Source organism: Phocoena phocoena, chromosome 1 (assembly GCF_963924675.1).
Source record: "Phocoena phocoena chromosome 1, mPhoPho1.1, whole genome shotgun sequence".
NCBI lineage: Eukaryota > Metazoa > Chordata > Mammalia > Artiodactyla > Phocoenidae > Phocoena > Phocoena phocoena.
The window spans coordinates 151,878,789-151,897,342 of NC_089219.1; the positions used below are offsets into that span (position 1 = coordinate 151,878,789).

The following is an 18,554-nucleotide window of genomic DNA, read 5'->3' on the forward strand; positions in this document are numbered from 1 at the left end:
GTCCCCCCAAACCAAGTTCCCCTGCTGAGTTTATGATTAACCTCTCTATCCAAAACTTTATTCCCTGTCTTGTCCCCTCTGACCTTAGTTGTGTCCTAACTGAACACTGATCACCCAGAGCCAGATGACTAAAATTGCTGTTGTCTATAATGTCATTAATGTTCAGACTCAGATTGTTTCTCCTGGGCAAGATGAGCTAAAAGACCCCTGGGTCATGGACCACCGGACAAGAGATTCATAAGCCTTAGGCATCCTGACTCCCAAAACTATGAGTAAGAACTGTCACAAGATGGTGATTAACCCCAGCTTCTTTGTCTTTCCCTTTTAAAAACCCCTAACTCAAGGACCAAGAGGGAGTGGATCTTAGGCTTGTCTTCCACTTCCTTGCTTGGTGCCCTGCGACGAACCCTTACTTTGCTTGCAAACACTTGCTGTGAGAGTTCTGCCCTGCTCAGTTACACTAGCAAAGTATGTCCCTGGACCAGCAGCAGCTTGGCCTGGGAACTTGCTAGAAAAGCAGATTCTTGGTCCTGCTGAATCAGAATTTCTGGGGGCGTAGCTCAGTAATCTGTTTTAATAAGTCCTCCAGGGGATTCAGTTGCAGCTTCAGTTTGAGAATCACTGCCCTAGAACCACAAAGGAAATGTCTAATTCCCATTCTACAGAGTGCCCTTGACTACTTGAAGACATTCTTCATGTTCTTCCTAAGTTTTATTGTCCCCAACATTCTCTCCACTTCCTTCAGCCATTCCTCATTTACTATGTGTTCCAGACCCCTTGCCATCCTTATCTCCCCATCATGTCATGCTCTGATTGTCAGTGACCCTCTTAAAAAGGGAGGCTCCCAGCACCACACCCAGGGCTCCCAAGTGGCCTATTCAGCACACAGTGCAATGAGTTTGCTGCCTCCTCTTCTCTAGAAAAGGAGAGTTTTGACAGGTATTTATTGAGTGCCCACTCTGTGCCAAGCACATGACATACAATAACTTTTTGTTTACTTTTTTTTATTGAGGTTAAACTTTCATACATTAAAGTGCATGAGCCTTGAGTGAACACACTGAATTTTTACATATGTATTTACATAGCCAGGTGACTGCCACCCAGATCAAAATATAGAACACTTCCAGCACCCACCCCAGAAACAGTACTGTACTTGCTCAATGTTGTGTCTATGAGAGTAGTAGTTCATTATTTTTCATTGCTATATAGGAGAACATTATATGCATACACCACAATTTATTTATCCTGTCTACTATCGATGGACATTCAGGTTGTGTCCAGTTTGGAGCTATTATAAATAAAGCTGCTGTGGACATTCATGTACTTGCCTTTTGGTGGACATAAGCTCTCATTCTATTGAGATAGTGCCCAGAAGTGAAATTGCTAGGTTGTGGGGTTGGTTTAACTTTAGTTGATGCTACCAGTTACCCAAAGTGATTGTATCAGAGTACAAACTTACTAGAGTTCCAGTTGCTCCACTTCCTTGCCAACACTTGGCATTGGCAGCCATGTTCATTTAATCATCGTGTTGGTAGTATACCAGTATCTCAGTGGTTTTTTTGTTTGTTTGTTTGTTTGTTTTACAGTCCAGGTCTTTTATTTTCTTTACACCCATCATGCCATGAATTCATAGGGAGTGGGCTCCAACAGTTTAGGCTCTTTTCCATTGGTTCTCATGAGGTGTGCTTCTCTGGGTGGAGCAGGCTGGAGCTTCAGTTGAACCCAAGTCCCTTTCTCTTTGGCTTCCTTCTTTTTCTGATCGTTTTCCTTCACCCGTTTCAGGAAGCTGTCTTGACTCACAGACTGCTTAATATGTTCGATAGGCACATTAATTCTCTTGGCAAGAATCTTGCCCTTAACTTGTTTGTTTACAAGGATGCCAACAGCATGCTGGGTAACATTGTAGACACTCCCAGTTTTGCCATGGTAACATTTGTGGGGCATTCCTTTATGAACAGTGCCCATTCCCTTGATATCTACAATATCACCTTTCTTGTAGATTCGCATGTATGTGGCCAAAAGAACAACTCTGTGTTTCCTAAAAGGCCTAGAGAACATGTAGCAGGTGCCCCTCCTCTTTGTCTTTGTGTTGGTCATTTTGGCGAATTACTGGAAGATGGCGGTTCCAGATGAAAAGAAGCTATCTCAGTGGTTTTAATTTGCATTTCCCTCACGATAAATACTGTTCAGTATCTTATCGTGTGCTTATTGGCCACTTGAATATCATCTTTTGTGAAATGCCCCTTCAAGTCTTCTGACTACTTTAAAAATTGGATTGTCTGTCTTTTAAAAACTTATTTAGGAGTTTTTGATATACTCCGGATATGTCTTTTCTCAGTTATGTGTAATAACTGAGTAATGTAAATATCTGCTTCTTTTCTGTACCTATATTATCTGTAACCTTCACAATGATCCTGTGATATAGGCCTTATTATCCCCTTTTATAGATTAGGAAACTGAGACTCAGGAATGCACAGTATCTTGCCCCAAATCACACACCTAGTAAGTATTGAAGCTGAATTTTGAGCCCAGGTATCCCGATTCCAAACACTGGATCCTTCCCATGACACCATCTGCCTCTCACACTCCGACTTACACACCTAAGACTTGTGCTTGAGCTTATAGCTATTAACATTTTCCCCCACAAGAGCTGCTGTTAAACCAAGTCTTCCCATCTCATTTATGAGCAGTCGATGTATTGAATCCAAGTATAAGCCTTGGTATACGTTGAATAATGGAAAGAATCTGGACCTGGGAGTGTGTCAGGCCTGGACTATGTTCTGGGCCCACACTTGGCCATGACAACTCAGGGCTTGACATGATAAACCTAATTTTCTTCAATTGTAAAATGTCAAATTCGTACAGTGTTATGGTGGGATGAAATTAGAGCATATGCAAAGCCGCTGGTAGACACTCTTTGGTGCTGTTCACACTTCTCCGTTGCCTTCCCCTGCTCCCGTGTCTCATTTAGTTTTTCTTTGGGTTCCTCTTCCCTGCCAGCATGCTTCGGGTTCCAATTCAGCCATGCAGCAGAAGGGCTGCTCCTCCAGCTGTTCCAGAGAAGGATGGCACCTCACATGCATAATGTATATTTACTAATACAATTGACCCTTGAGCAACATGGGTTTGAATTGCGTGGGTACACTTATAGACAGCTTTTTTTCAGTAAATACAGTATTGAGGTTGGTTGAATCCTCAGGTGCAGAACCTGGGATATGGAGGGCTGACTATGGGACTTGCGTGTCCACAGATTTGGATATCCGTGGTGAGTCCTGGAACCAGTCCTCTGCGATACCACGGGATGACTGTACTCACCCAAACCACGGAGAAAAATACTGAACGCACTGCACCATTCTCCACCCTCCTCTTTCCTAATGAACCTTTCCTTCAGGGCTCAGATGAGCTATATGTTCTACCGGGGGCTCCCCACCAACTCAGGGATGCCTCTTTTGCCTGCCTTGTGTTCCCTCCATCTCCTCACTTACCTCCCTTTCTTGTGGTCACCAGCTGGGGTGTTCATAATGTGGATCAAATGTCAGCTCTTTGAGGATAGAAGTTGAGTCACACATTAATTCTCAGGGGCACTATACAGCACCTTCCTGGCACATAGCAGGCATTCAGAAAATATTAGCCATGTGAATATATGTTTAACTGTCATAACCTTGAACTTATGAAAAACTGAGGAAGAAATGATATTCATAGAGGACTCCATGAGGGATGTACAAGTCATCTATTGTATTTAGTCGGTAGTTCTCAGACTTGGCTTCTTGTCTTACCATGGAGTAACGTCCCCATAAGCCCATTGTAAGCTGAAAATATCATTAAGTCAAAAATGCATTTAATAGGGTGATCCCTGGAGGCCTAGCGGTTAGGATTCTGGGTTTTCACTGCCATGGCCCAGGTTCAATCCCTGGTCAGGGAACTGATATCCTGCAAGCCCCCCCACCCCCCAATAACATATTTAATACACTTAACCTACCAAACATCATAGCTTAGGTTAGCCTACCATAAACGTGTTCAGAACACTTACAGTTGCCATTAGGCAAAATCATCTAACAGAAAGCCTATTTTATAATTAAGTGTTGAATATCTCATGTAATTGATTGAAAGTTGTACTGAAAGTGAAAAACAGAAAGGTCTTACAGGTAAGGAATGGTTGTAACTGTATTGGTTGTTTACTTCTATGATCCCCTGGCTGACTGGGAGCTTTGGCTCGCTGCCACTGCCCAGGAGGATCATGAGAGAATATTGTACTGCATATTGATAGCCCAGAAATCAAAATTCGAAACTCCAGGTATGGCTCCTACTGAGTGCATATCGCTTTCACATCATTGTAAAGTCAAAATATCAGGAGTCGAACCATCATAAGTTGGGGACAGTATGTATGTTGGAATCTCAGAAAAGTCAGACTTTCTGGTTGATGGAGTCTTGCGTTGGTAGTTTGCAAAAGCTCCCCAGGGCTTTTTAATGCACAGCCAAGGTTGGAAACCACTGCTCCAGAGAATCCACATTTTATCAACAAGAGCTGCTTGCATATCCCACACCATTTAGGCCCCTCATTAAAGTGCCTTTACTGAATTATCCTTGGACTTTATGCCTAGTTTGAGCAACTTGAAGATACGTGACTGGAGTTATGGTAGGGATGTTGTTGCCAACGGACCACTATACAAAGACACACAGAAATTTCTATTGGGCACCAGGAAAATCTGTGATTCTCCTGAGCAACCATTTCATGTTTATCTTATGGATGCTGGGAATCATTTAATTAACACTATTTTCCAAGCTTGTAGTGGCTGCTGGAAAGCTCACGGTCAAAGTCGTGATCCACCTTTATCACCTATGTGGAATTTTACGGTATATGTGTTGTCTACTGACTTGATTCCTCTTTATTTTCTGTCCTTTTCTCTTCATCCTCCTTTCCTCAATCTTCCCCATAATAATGCTTTTTAACTGAGATATAATTCACATACTATAAAATACAGTCTTTTAAAGTGTACAGTTCGTGGGTTTTAGTATATTCACATCACCACTACCTAATTCCAAAACATTTTCATCACCCCATTACCCATGCTCAATCCCTCTTCCCCTCAACCTTTGGCAATCAATGATCTACTTTCTGTCTATGGATTTGTGTATTCTGGACATTTTGTATAAACGGAGTCATATAATTATGTGGCCCTTTATGTCTGGCTTCATTAATTTAGCATAATGTTTTCAAGGTTCACTCACATTGTAGCATGTATCAATACTTTATTCCTTTTCATAGCCTAATAATATTCCATTGTTCAAAATGGATGTACCACATTTTGTTTTTCCATGGACATTTGGGTTTCCACTTTTTGGCTATCATGAATAATGTTGCTACAAACGTTCATTTACAAGTTTTTATGTGAACATGTTTCAGTTCTTTTGGGTATATACCTACAGGTGGATTTGTTGGATCATATAGTACTTTTAAGTTTAACTTTTTGAGACTCTTTTCTCATTAAAATTTTTTAAAATCTTATTGTATTGTACGTCTCTCTATAAGCCACTACAAATCCTTCTTTTTGGAAGGAGGCAGAGTATAAATAAATAAATAAATCACAAAACACTCCCAAGCCATCTGTTTAATAATCTGTGCTAGAATTTTGCCAGGATTCTATATTGAGCCATTTGGTATATAGTTTCCAGAAATACCTTCTGTCTCTTTGTGAAAATGAACATTTTCTTATCTCCAATGTCCTCATCATTTACCCAGGTTGTTTTTCAGTCCTACCTGCAAGGTATTTCATGACCCTGTGTCTAATTCATCTGAATCTGGCCCCCAGAATTCATCTGCAGCCACATAAGCTCTCATCTATCTTGTGATGTACTTAAATTATTATATCCAAGTAATTCATGTACATGGTTAAAAATAAAGTAGAACAGAAGAGCCTGCAAGGAACAGTCCCACCTCATTCCTTCCCCCTCTAGTCCTGCTCCCAGAGGCAACTGCTTCTAAATCTTTTAGCTCTTTATTCTGGGAATGACTTCTATATCTCTAAATAATGTGCTTATGTGGCCGTTTCTGGATTTCTCAGTTTAAAACATCCTTTCTTTATTTATAACTATGAAAAATAAGGATTTAGTTCATATATATCATCCAAATAACTCTCCCCCACCCTACTCACAACATGGTTGTATAACTGTTTTTATTTAATTCCTCTAAATAAAATAAAAATAAAGCTGTTGATTACGTATGTTGCTTTAAGTAACATATTTATATCTTTATTTCTCATACCATCAGCTATGGATAGTAGTTTTGACTCACTATTTTGAAGGATAAGGATATCACTCCTACCTTTCCCTTTTAGCTCCCCTTCCCAGCTTCTGTCTTCTGAACATTTACTTTAAATGCTCAAAGTTGATTACCTGTATATATAATTTTCTAACCATAATTAAGTCTTCTGTGCTTTGCCTATTAGTTGGTTCTAAAAGTTTAAAACCAATAAATAATGTTTACATTTGTAACAATGTAAATGTTGTTTATTGCAGAGCCAGGAATGTCCTATAATTATGTTTCTTTCTTTTATTTGTTTTAGTTTTTCATAGTTTCAGATTGCCTTTCTTCTCCTTCCCCTTCCCCCTCCTCTTCTTCTCTTTACTTGCCATGATTATTTCTTCATGTTTGTTTCCTACTTTTCAGCTTATCGAGTATTCTGTTTCCGAGGTTCCTCTTTTTCCCAGGGACCTCACACGGGGCCCTCTCCGTTATATGCTCTAATTTGGGCGTGTTGCTTTTCTCTTACATAGCTGTTGGTCGGGGACTTCTTTTCACTGATGCCCTTGACGGGTCCCACTGTTTTCTCTCCCCTCCCTCCCTCCCTCTCTCCCTCCCTCCCTTCCTTCCTTCTTTCCTTCCTTCCTTCTTCTCTTCCTCCCTCCCTCCCTTTGTTTTTGTTTTTGTTTAGGCTATCATTTTGTTGCACCACATCTCAGGTGATTGCTTAAAAAGGAGTGTATGTGTGTATGGAGAGATAAATTAGGAGTTTGGAATTAATGTATATATACTACTATGTATAAAATAAACAACAAAAACCTATCATATAGCACAGGGAACTATACTCAGTGTCTTGTAATAACCTATAATGGAAAAGAATCTGAAAAAGAATATATATATATATATATATATATATATATATATATATATGTAACTGAATCAATTTGCAGTACACCTGAAGCTAACACAACATTGTAAATTTACTATACTTCAATTTAAAAAATTGTTATTAAAAAAGAAAGAAAGAAAAAAAGGAGTGGGCGGTATGTCATAGATATTTCTGAGTCCCTAGCTTCTCAAAGTGTTATAGCTCCACCCTCACACTTGAATGATAATTTGGATGGATATAGACTTCTTTGTTGAAAATTGCTTTTTTCACAGAATGTTGAAGGCATCAGTGTAGCCTTTGCTAATGAGAGCCCTGAGACCAGTCTGATTCTTATATTTTTAGAGGTAAATTTTCTTCTCCTCTAGGGAAATTTTACGATCCTGTCTTTATCACTGCTATTCTAAAATTTCACCATGATGGTGCTCATATGTGGGTCCCTTATTCACTCATTGCGCTGTATTCTTGGTGTCCCCTTTACAAGTTGTCCTTCAGCTTTGGGGAATTATTTTATTTTCTTATTTGAGAATTTCTTCTCTTCTGCTTTTCTCTTTACTTTTTTTCTGGATGTTTCTCTTATCCAGACGTGAAACTACTTCTCTAATTCTCTTACGTCCAACACTTTCTATTGAAATTTCAATTTCCATAATCCTATCTTTTATTTCCAGGAGCTCACATTTATTTTCTGGTCTTCCTTTCATAGCATCCTATACTTGTTTAGGGATGCAACACCTCCTCAAATCTCCCTGATTACCTATTAGTTACTGAAAATTTCTTTAGTCTTCTGTTTCCTAAATTATTTCTCTAAAGAGAAATAATGGAATATGTCCATTATGGACATTATGTTACCCCACACACACACCGTTTATCTTTATTTTTTTTCATGCCAGAGGCTTTTTTTCAAATGTCTGATGATCTTTGTCTTTTCATATTTAAGAGTGAGGCTGGGCTGGTCAGGTGGCAGATTTCATTTCATTTCGGCAGTGAGCCTGCATCACACGAGGACTGCAGTATTAGAGGTGGAAGCCCCTGCTTTGGGACCATTGAACTGAAGCTTCCGACTGGAGATGGATCCCTGGCTGCCCTGTGTGTTGCTTGGGAATTGACTGTTCCATGTACCGTTGGCCAGTCCTCCTCACTTCAGCGGTGGCTATGTCTCCTGCTTCCTCTACACCGTCCACCCTCATAGCATCTCGGAGGCCTGAGCTCCACTGTGGTTCTGCCGCGGTAATGTGCAGCCATCTCTCTCTCTTGCTGCCTGCTCCTCTGGGTTCACTGTCCTCCACCCACTTCATCAGTGACCACTCTCTTCTCCATTTCTCAGCTCCTATATATTTGCTGAGAACGTTTATCCGCGGTGGCCTCTCTCCTGTTCTCTTCATCACTGGGAGGGTAACAGTTGCTCATTGCTTTATAATCATTTTCGTGGGGTCAGGAAGGAGAAGTGCCGAACACACGTGACCAATAACCTGTCTTTTTAAAGGGGAATCTTCAGTTCCCTCTTAATGTGTCTGTTTTACCTTTTCCAGAGTGAAGGTCATTTTCCTTGATGTAGGAGAAACAAAGTAAGAGCATTATTATAATAAATGTCTCTACACTTCGAGAAACGAGACTCCAGGGGGCTCCTTCCTTCTCTGTTTGCAGCTTTTGTTTCACCTTTTTACTTCAGACGCCATTTCCAGACCCACCCAGTCACTCTGTTAGAGACCTTTGCACCCTCACATCCAAAGGCCAGTTTGTGTCTCTATCCTATCAGTTCTAAGTCCAGAATGTTTCTTGAATTCAGGGCTCCGGCTCCTCTGTCCAATGGTCCTGACCCATAGTTCAGTTCTAGGCAGGTTTCTCCTGCACTATTGCAGTGGCCTCCAAACTGGTTCCTGCCTGCCCACTTCTAATCCAGCCTCCTTATACTCTAAGTTCAGACCTGATTTTATCCCTCATTTACATCAAAAGAGGGACATTTTAAAGCAATTAGTATCACCTCTACAGAGGGCTGTTAAGAAATATGCATCAAAATTATAACTGCACCTGACCCTTGACCTGTAATTGCACTTCTAGGAAGTTATGCTACATATGGAGTTTTACTTGTGCAAGACGACATATGTAGAGTTATTTATGGCAGCACTGTTTATAAATGCAAAAGATTAGAGAAAACCCAAATGACTATTAGTAGAGACTTGCTGAATAAATTAGAATACATTCATATGATGGAAAAGTATGTAGCCATAAAAAATGAGAGGACTTTTTATACATTCATAGGAAATGGTATCCAAGATATACTAAGTAAAAACTGAAGGATGCAGAATAAGTGGCTAACAATTGTGTAACAAAGGGGGAGAAAATAATATGTTTATCTTCTTGTCTATGCATAAAACTCCTGGAAGGTTACAACATTTATTGAGTCCAAGGAGGAGAGCTAGATGGTAGGGGATGGAGCAATAGGGACATTTTCACTATATAACCTCTTGTGCCTTCTGAATTATGGAGCACACGAATGTGTTGTCTATTAAAAATAAACAAATAAAAATGAAAACTCCCTCTTTATAACATCTCAATTTAGTTTTCTTTAAAATGAACTATATTATACTAAGTTATTATATAATAACTTGTATGTTAATTGATATATTCTCTGAATTCAGATTATGTTCTAACATAACATAATCTTTTAATATGAAATATGCATTTTGCTATATTAATATGACTATATATTACATGTTGTATCTATCCTACATATATCCTTTTTAAAGGTCTCTTATTTATAAGAAAGAGTCTGAAAGGAAAACCTCAGTGGTTATTTCTGGGTAGTTGACATATGAGTGATTTTAATTTTCTTCTTTATACTTTTTCTGTTTCTCTGGATTTTTGTGTTTTGTGTTTTTTTTTTTTTTTTTGCGGTACGTGGGCCTCTCACTGTTGTGGCCTCTCCCGTTGCGGAGCACAGGCTCCGGACGTGCAGGCTCAGTGGCCATGGCTCACGGGCCCAGCCGCTCCGCGGCATGTGGGATCTTCCCGGACCGGGGCACGAACCCGTGTCCCCTGCATCGGCAGGCAGACTCTCAACCACTGCGCCACCAGGGAAGCCCTGTTTCTCTGGTTTTTATGCCAAAGGTATATTGCTTCTAATAATCAGGAAAAAAATTATGTGTGTTTCCACTCCCCTCAGTCCACAGGGTAAAGGTCAGTGCCTTCAATATGCCTTTCGAGGCCCTGCCTACATTTCCATCCTCTACTATCACCCCTCCCCCTGACCCCCACAGGAGGCTTTGTGACCCCTGAACAAGTCCCCTTTGCTGTTCCCCACTGTCCTGTAGAAATGCAACCTAGCCTTCAGTGTCCAGCTTCAATGTTCTCCCGCCTAGAGAGAATCAGTGGCGCCCTCCTCTGTGCCCAGGTGACACACTGTCTCCCTCTGGACTGGATTCCTCATGCTTGTGGCCCTTGTCTTATGAGTCACTGAGCCTCCGGGAGCAGCCCAGGCGCTGACTCAGGATGAACGTCGGGAGAGTGTGGGCCCAACGGCTCTCTTGTGGTTTCCTCCACCTTCTGTGAGATGGAGGTGCTAAGAGAGTTACTGTTGGCTGCAGTGCTCACTTCACTTTGGTGTCTCCTTTCTGTTCGTGGGTTTCTGGGGCGTGATCTTGCTGTCCTGCCTGACCTGGCCGCAGTCTTTGCTCCCATCCTGGTGGGGCCCTCTACCTAGCGGCATTCTTCACAGAGAGCTGCATCTTCCAAACCCATGGTGGGCAAGAATTAGTCCCCAGTGGTCCAGTTTGAGGAGAAAGGGCTCTCCCCAGGGTGGCTGGTCTGCCCAAGGGAGAGGAGGTATTTTTTCATGTCTGTTGGAAAAAGTGGGGCTGGGAGATGAGGTGACATTTGCCCTGAAGACTTCCAATCTCTTCCAGAAGCCTTCTGAGTCTTCTTGCCTGCTCCTATCGAGAGGGAAATTAGCCAGAAGGGAAGGAGATGATAGGAGCAGGAAGAACAGGCCCCACCCCTCCATCCCCTTTCTTGGAGGATTTGAGCCTGTTACTTGCCTTTTCGCAGACTCACAGACTGGTACAGAGGAACAAAGCTGTCAGAGAATCCCACTCCTTCCCAGGATCTTAGAGTGCAGAAACCCAGTGATTTACCAAGCCCTACCCCCAGTCCACAGGCAACTGAACCTTAAGAGAGAAGCAGATGTCAAATTCCCTTCATATCCACCTATGCTTTCCCTTAAGCCCTGGCTTAAGAGATACTAATAGAGACTCTCCCCTAATCCAGCTGCTGTTGCCCTCATCCTTATTCCCAAGGAGATTTACCAAGAGGATGAATCCCAGCTCAAGAACTCAGACACTTGGCCCCATGTGCAGCATTCCCTTTAGATGACAGCTAGGGCTAAGCTTGGACTTGGTGGGCACACAGCCCCGGATGGACACAGGCATTAACCTATGAAATCCAGACTAGTAAATGTCCCAAATCCTTCCACTAATGAGCAATAATGACTAACATTTATTGAGTACTTAATATGTGCCAGACATGTTGAGACTTAATACGTGCCTGCATTAAAGAAGTGGATACGTTTGCTATTTCTCTGTTTGATACATAAGGAAACTGAAGCAGGTGGCACAAGGTCACTCAGCTAATGCATGGTCTAGCCAGGACGAACCCTCTGTCTCCAGAGCTTGTACTCTTAACCTCAAGGTGGTACTGCCAGGGGAGAGGCCCTCTTCAGGTCCCCCTGGACTGCTTTCTTACAGCTGCTTGTAAAGTGCACCTATTCCAGGGGAGGGCCTCTGGCCTGCTGAGTGTACCCACTGGGTATGAATTGGTTTCTCAGATCTTTTCCCCGGAGGGAGTTAGCAGTTGGCCTGAGGATGACCCCTGGGCTTCCTGAGAGGGAGAGGGGGAAAAGGAGCCTCTAAAGAGGGCATAATGGTCAAGGAAGAGGGGATAGGGGTCCTTGGAGGCACCCAAGGGTGAAGATGGGAAGGAGGAGAGGAACAGTTAGGTCCCCCAGCTCAACAGAGACAACTCCAGGGAAACAAGACTGAGTAGCAGTGAGGGTCATACGGGGAAGGGCCCCTGGGCTGACCTCTCAGAGCCCATGCTTATGGTGTGATTCTTGGTGTGAAATTGAGGGTTTGGGAAGTGGACGGACAGGGGAGTGGAGTGGTGGAAACAGCCCTCCGGACACGACCTGGGCTTCAGGGTCCTTCAGACCATGGGGCTTCAGGGCTTCCGGGCTTCTGACCCTCTGAGGGTGTCCCAGGCCACTCCATCAGAGTCCACAAGTCAAGATTCTGAATTCTGACCCCCATCGCCCAACCCAGTCCTTGGTTCTCCAAGAGAGTGAAGTGGGTCTGTGGCAGCTGGATGCTGTTGGGAGCCCTGTCAGCATCGCCTGAAAACTTAGAATCAGCTTCTTCCACCGCTCACCTGCTGCTGTCCATTCAGTGCCCACTGTGTGCTCACTGGGTCTTCACAGCCAGGCGCAGAGGTGGACCGGATTATCCTCATTTGACCTGTGAGGAGTTGAGCTCAGGGAGGTTGTCACTTGCCCAGGAGTGCAGAGTGGCCAAGCCAGGGTTCAAACCCAGAATTCCACACACTAAGTGTGGTACCTCTTTCACTAGTCCACAGCTGCACCCCAGGGATTCCCACCCAGGCTGTAGCTTTGGGGCCCTCCTGGGGTCCTCAGCTTCAGGAATTCCTTTCCTTCCCAGGCCCTCTGGCCACCAGTTCTCAAACCTCTATTTGCTTCAGAATTGTCTGGGGAACACATTTAAAGCAAAATGAGTTCACCTAGAGCTTACCCCCCAGGGATTCTGGCTATGGAAGCCTGGGATGGGCCCCAGGACTCTGCATCTTAGCAAACCCCCAGGTAACTCTGAAGCAGGAGGTTCCTGATGCATCCAGCCGTACTTGCAACTTCAGAGGAGTCTGTCCCAAGCCCTTTCCCATAGCAGGGGTCCAGAAAAGTCTGAGGGGTGAACGAGGGCCCCTTTATTCTGACTTTGTTGCTCAGTTTCCTATCTTGTGTGTTTCAAATATTATAAAGGGTGATGGGAGAATTTTCTATGCTGCAGACGGGTTCCCTTTGTCTTCTGAGGCTCCAGGCTGCTTCTCCTGGGTTTCACACATAGGCAGGGACAAGTGAGGGGACAGGGCCACCTCCTGAGGTCTCAGTAGGGGCCTGGGGCTGCGCCTCTGTTTTTAGTCCAGGATGCTGCTCTCTTGGCTAAAAATCATAAAACGGAGACCAGGGGCTTCCCTGGTGGCGCAGTGGTTGAGAGTCCGCCTGCCGATGCAGGGGACACGGGTTCACGCCCCGGTCCAGGAAGATCCCACATGCTGTGGAGCGGCTGGGCCCGTGAGCCATGGCCACTGAGCCTGCGCGTCCGGAGCCTGTGCTCCACAACAGTGAGAGGCCCGCGTACCGGCAAAGAAAGAAAAAAAACGGAGACCAACCCCCAAGGCAGTGTTTCTCAACCTGTGGCTCAAGTGCTTCAGAATCCCCTGTTATTTGGCAAAAATGCAGATTTCCTGCCCCACCCTGATTTATTGAATTAGAATTGGGGAGAATGCAGGGCCCCAAAATCTGCATTCTTAGCTAGCACTCCAGTCAACTCTTATGCAAGGGAATGTTTGAGAAATCCTGCTGCAGATCGTGGACTGTGGAGTGTCACAGACCTGAGTTCAAATCCCAGCTCTGCCATGAAGTAGCTGCGTGGGCTGGAACTAATTCCTAACCTTGGTGAGACTCAGTTTCCACATCTGTAAGAAACGGCGTACTATACCTGCCTATAATCCTCTTGCTGCCAGGATTCATTCAAACCATGAGAAAACTGATGCAAAGCACCTGGCATCCAGGAACCTCTCTGAAGGCACACCCAGTCTGGTGGTAAAGAGAGATGCATAAATAAATGCCTCCCCTGGGAAGGAAGAGCTGTGAGTTGAAAACACTGAGCATTACTCACCCCACAGCAAACACGGAACAGCTTTAAAACAATTCTGACCTTGCACTTCCCCTTGCGTGAGCACAGTAAAGCTTTTCAAGGTGACTAGGTCCATTCCTACCCTCAGGTGTGAGCCATCCCAAGTTGGGGTTAGGTGTTGGCAAACCTCAGGCCTGCCAAGGTCCCTGGGACCTTCAGCCTTGCAGTTGGCTGCCAGGAACCAGAAGTCTTCAAGTCTTTCCTTTCCCTGGCTCCCCCAGTCCGGCCGATCCAAAGAAATACCAAAGCTTGTAAAAAGCTTCAGCCATTTATAATGGGTCAGTTCCCTCCGGAAATGTTCCCCAGCTCTGCTGAAAGTTTGCCAGGCGACTTGGTGACGTCCTGCTCTCAGCCCACACAATGGGCACGGGCAGAACAATACAGAGTAGGAAAAACATCCCGCCTGTCCATAGGCTCACATCCTCCTGGGACCCCACCCCACGGCTCCCAAAGTTGGGGGTGGGGAGGGAGGGGTGCAGAGGGAGGCAAGAGGATGTCAAAGCAGCTGTGGAAGAGGGGAAGGGGAGTGGAAGCAGGACCAAATTCCCCCATTTTGGCTGCATTCTGAACCAGCTGCGTGAGTCAGATTAGAAGTCAAATCTGCTTCTTCTGGCTCCTCCGTCAGCCCTGGGGGGTCCCTGCTCAACAGCCCTGACACTGGAACGGATTAAAACCTGAGCTGGCAAGCAAAGCAGTTCACAGGGCAGTGAGGCAGGCAGGCATACCTGGTGGGAGGCCTTGCTTTGTCACTTAATTAACTATGTGCAAGGTGTTAAACCTCCCAGGGCCTCAGTTTCCACATCCATTGCATGGGGTCATCCCACATGCCCTGTCTACCACACAGGGTGTTTTCAGAGCAAAATGGGCTACCATGCATGAAAGCACCTCAATAACTATAAATACGTTACTTGGTCACCAACTGGTGTCATTATCCTAACAAAGCAATTGGGGAGTGGGATGGCACGCCTCGGGGAGGCACACTCAAGAGGACACGGCCCTCTTCAACCCAGGCAGCTTGCAACCTGAACCCAGAGAAGAGACCTAACACGTTGGAAACCTGGATACATGAGCGCAGACCATAGGCTGTGAGAATTTCTAGGCAGTCGGGCTGGGGGTGGTGGTGGTGGCTAGGATGGGGTGGAGTGTGGCCGGTGGGGGGGCAGTTATTGGAAAATTTACCTGGAGGTCACACTTCCATACTAGGCTCTCTGTTTTTCCTTAGGGTGTGTATATTTGGGTAGCCTTTTGGGAAATGGAGGTTATGAAGGGCTAAGCCCCCCATGAAGCCCTTGCATCAGCATTGGTGTACGCCTATTTGCTGCCAGCAGAACTGAGCACACAGCGCTCAAGGAGTTGATCAGGGAAGGCTTCCTGGAGGAGGGTTTGAGGCATGCTTGAAAGGAGGAGAGAGGAAAATGGCTCCCACAAAACCCTAAAGTGAGAACAGACAGGTTGATGTAAAATCAGGAGCAGGGAGGGCCCTCTGAAGGCATCTGTACCCCCCAACCCCATCACTGTAGGGACAGGAGCACTGAGTCCCACCACCTGCCCGAGGCCCAGAGTCTGACTGAGCTGCTGCAGGAGGTGGGAGGGGATGTCCGGGCAAAGGTACGAAGGCTTGAAGAAAGAGGCACCTTCGGGGAAAGGTGGTCCTTGGTCTGCTAGCAGGAGTAAGGAGTGTGCAGTGGGTGGTCAGGTACGGGACCGGAGAGAGAGGAGGGTCAGGGCTGGGACACAGCGCTGGGGCACTTGCTGGGGATGGGCACAGCCCCTTAGAGATGACAGTGGGACAGTCAACAGGATGTCTTGAGGCCTCCAGGAGCTCCTCTGCAGCCCAGGGCCACATTCTTTTGAGTATTCGGGGGTGGGGGGTGGGAATGGGGGTTGGAGGAGTACGGAAACACCTAGAAACAAGACCTGGCTTTACCACCTGACTAAATGGCACTGTGTCTAGAGAGGTCTAAGCTCAAAGTAGAGCGTCACCTGGGGGTGCTCACTGGTGCAGGCAAGGAAGGGAAGGACTTGCGGAGGTGGGTTCCAGCAGGTTCCTAACGTATCAGAGGTTTCATTTCTATGTTAATTCATTTTCATTCACTAATATGAACTGTGAAGCCTAGAGGTCCAACTCACTTTCTGAGGCTTGCAAGACTGATAGGTAGGCAGAGGTTGAGGAAGGGGCGGGGAGGCAGGCAAGTGACAAGCCCCCTGGGCAGGCGGCTCACACCCTCTGGGATTACCTGCATCTCGCAGATGCAGGTAACTGCCCATTACTGTCAACATTTCTGCAATCGGCTTCTCTCTCCCAGACCAGCCGGTGAGTTCCTTGAGGAAAGAGAACTGTTTACTTAATTCTGAATCTTTAGTTCTTCACAGAGTGATCTGGACCAAGGAGATTTTTAATAAACGTCTGTTAGGGGCCCCTCCAAGCCCAGAGCCAATGTGGTCCCCATGGATCCTTCTCGCAGTGGGCAGTGACCAGGAGGGACCAGCCCTGGTCATGGGAACACAGAGCCATCCTCTCTGTGAGTATCTCTCCAGACATGTACATCAGGGGAAATGGGAGTAAAAACTCTAGAGCCATGGAAACCCAACTGATAGCGACAATATAATCATAATAATGGCTTTTGCTGTCCTTTTCATTGACCATAAAGATAACCCATGTTCATTGTGAAAAATTGAGAAAATGGAGAAATTCATGGCAGAGAAAGTGATAATCACTCATCTGTATACATACTTCTAGTTGTTTCGTCATGATATTTGTATAGATACAAAATTAGGACTATATATTTTACATACTGTGTACTTTTACAACCAGTGTATTTCACCTATGTCATAATTATGTTGTAAATAATTTTCATAAGAATGTCATAAGCAGTTTTCCATGAGTTGAAATAGGCTTTGAGAAGAACGTGAGATACAAATGTTTCCATACTAGCTATGTAATGGATGGAAAAACATGTATTTATACTTCTCTTGTGAGATATTTATGTTGCTTCCATCTTTTTATCGGGTGTAACAGTGCCACTGTGACAATCTCTGTCCCCAACTGTTATAAACCTCTTACTATTTCTTTAAATTAATTTGGAGTAAAATGGTGCGTTCATTAAAAAAAAAAGTCTGTTAAATTAAAAAAAAATTTTTTTTAATTTAAAGAATGTTTGTTAAGTTCACGGTACCTTGCCTAACATACATCTGTTAGGATAAGGGACATCAGAATTCTGAAACTTTGGTGGCAGTTTGGGAGGATGGGTGGGTTCCCCTGGACAGAGGGGTTTTATTCACTGTTGTGTCCCCTACAACCCTTCCCCCGTTGAGAGAGTGATGCCTGCTTCCACCCTAGAGGACAGGCAACAAAACAACAGCCAACACTTAGGCGGTGCTTTTCTACGTGGCCAATAAATTCTGAGCACTTTCCATGTATTAACTCATCTAATCTTCACGCATTCTACCTATGCGGAAACTGAGGCACGGAGAAGCCATTTTATGTGATCCCACAATTAGGAAGTGATGGAGCCAGGATTCGAGCCAAGACACTAGAGCTCTGCTCTTGACCTCCACACGGCACTGCCTCTATTGCTTGGAAATTCCAACCTTTCCCCCTCCTCTGGTACCCTAAATCTGGGCAGTCAATTCCATTATTGAGTAGAACACTTAGCCAGAGGTGTAGCATCACAGATGGTTGAGGGTAAACTTCAAGTCATCACCTCAAGGCATGAAACGGTACTGGGCCCATCCCCCTGCTCCAAGGTAGCCCTCCCTCCTGTCCTCATCAGCTCCAGCTTTAGGAATTCCCACACCCGAGAGTCAGCCCCAGGTCTTGAAAGGCCAAGGCAGTCTGGCCTCAAAGCAAATGGCCCAATCGGATGCTCCAGGCATCCTGCAACCCAGGTGGAAGGGTGTTTGCAAGCCTGCAACCACCGTTGGCCACATTCCTCTCGGCATCTCTGAGGAATGCTTCTTACCCGTGGGCTGTATCTTGCCGCCCTGCTTGGCAAAATAGAGACCCAAGGAACATGGTCAGACCAGGCGCAGATCTGGCCTATTCCAAGACGGCTCCTTCCTCTGCAACCTGGTAGGACTTACCAGAAACAGTGCATGCCCCTGGAATTCCCAACAAGTGGTCTCTCAGCCTCTGCTCGGATGCTTCCAGGGACAGAGAGTTCACTGCTTCAGAAGGCGGCTGATCCACTGAGTGATACCTGTGACCCCGTGGTTTTATCCTAAACTCTCTTTCCATGTTTACTTCCCCAGCTACATTTTAAACTCTGTGGAAACAAAGCTCTGGGATGAGGTAATCTTAAAGTCTTGCAAAATCTTTTAGGTAGAATATGCTTAATACATTCTTGCTAATTGAGATCTTATCAAGGGTGAAGAATGCAAAACAAGAAAAAATATGATCTAATTTAAATGCCAGGACTAGGATCCCTGGGGGAAGGAGGGCGATGGAATT

General features: G+C 44.9%; 1 protein-coding gene across 1 annotated transcript; it reads right to left on the minus strand.

Annotated features, from left to right (window-relative positions):
- Positions 1–1,614: 1,614 nt before the first annotated feature.
- Positions 1,615–2,100, minus strand: LOC136131545 (large ribosomal subunit protein eL21-like). The gene has a single exon (XM_065888320.1). The coding sequence runs from the start codon at positions 2,095–2,097 to the stop codon at positions 1,615–1,617; it is 483 nt and encodes a 160-aa protein (XP_065744392.1). The 5' UTR covers positions 2,098–2,100.
- Between the last annotated feature and the right edge of the window lie 16,454 nt (positions 2,101–18,554).

What these genes read in the sequence shown, in the direction of transcription:
- LOC136131545 (XM_065888320.1), bottom strand. Translation starts at nt 2,097, where the DNA reads ATGACCAACACAAAGACAAAGAGGAGGGGCACCTGCTACATGTTCTCT.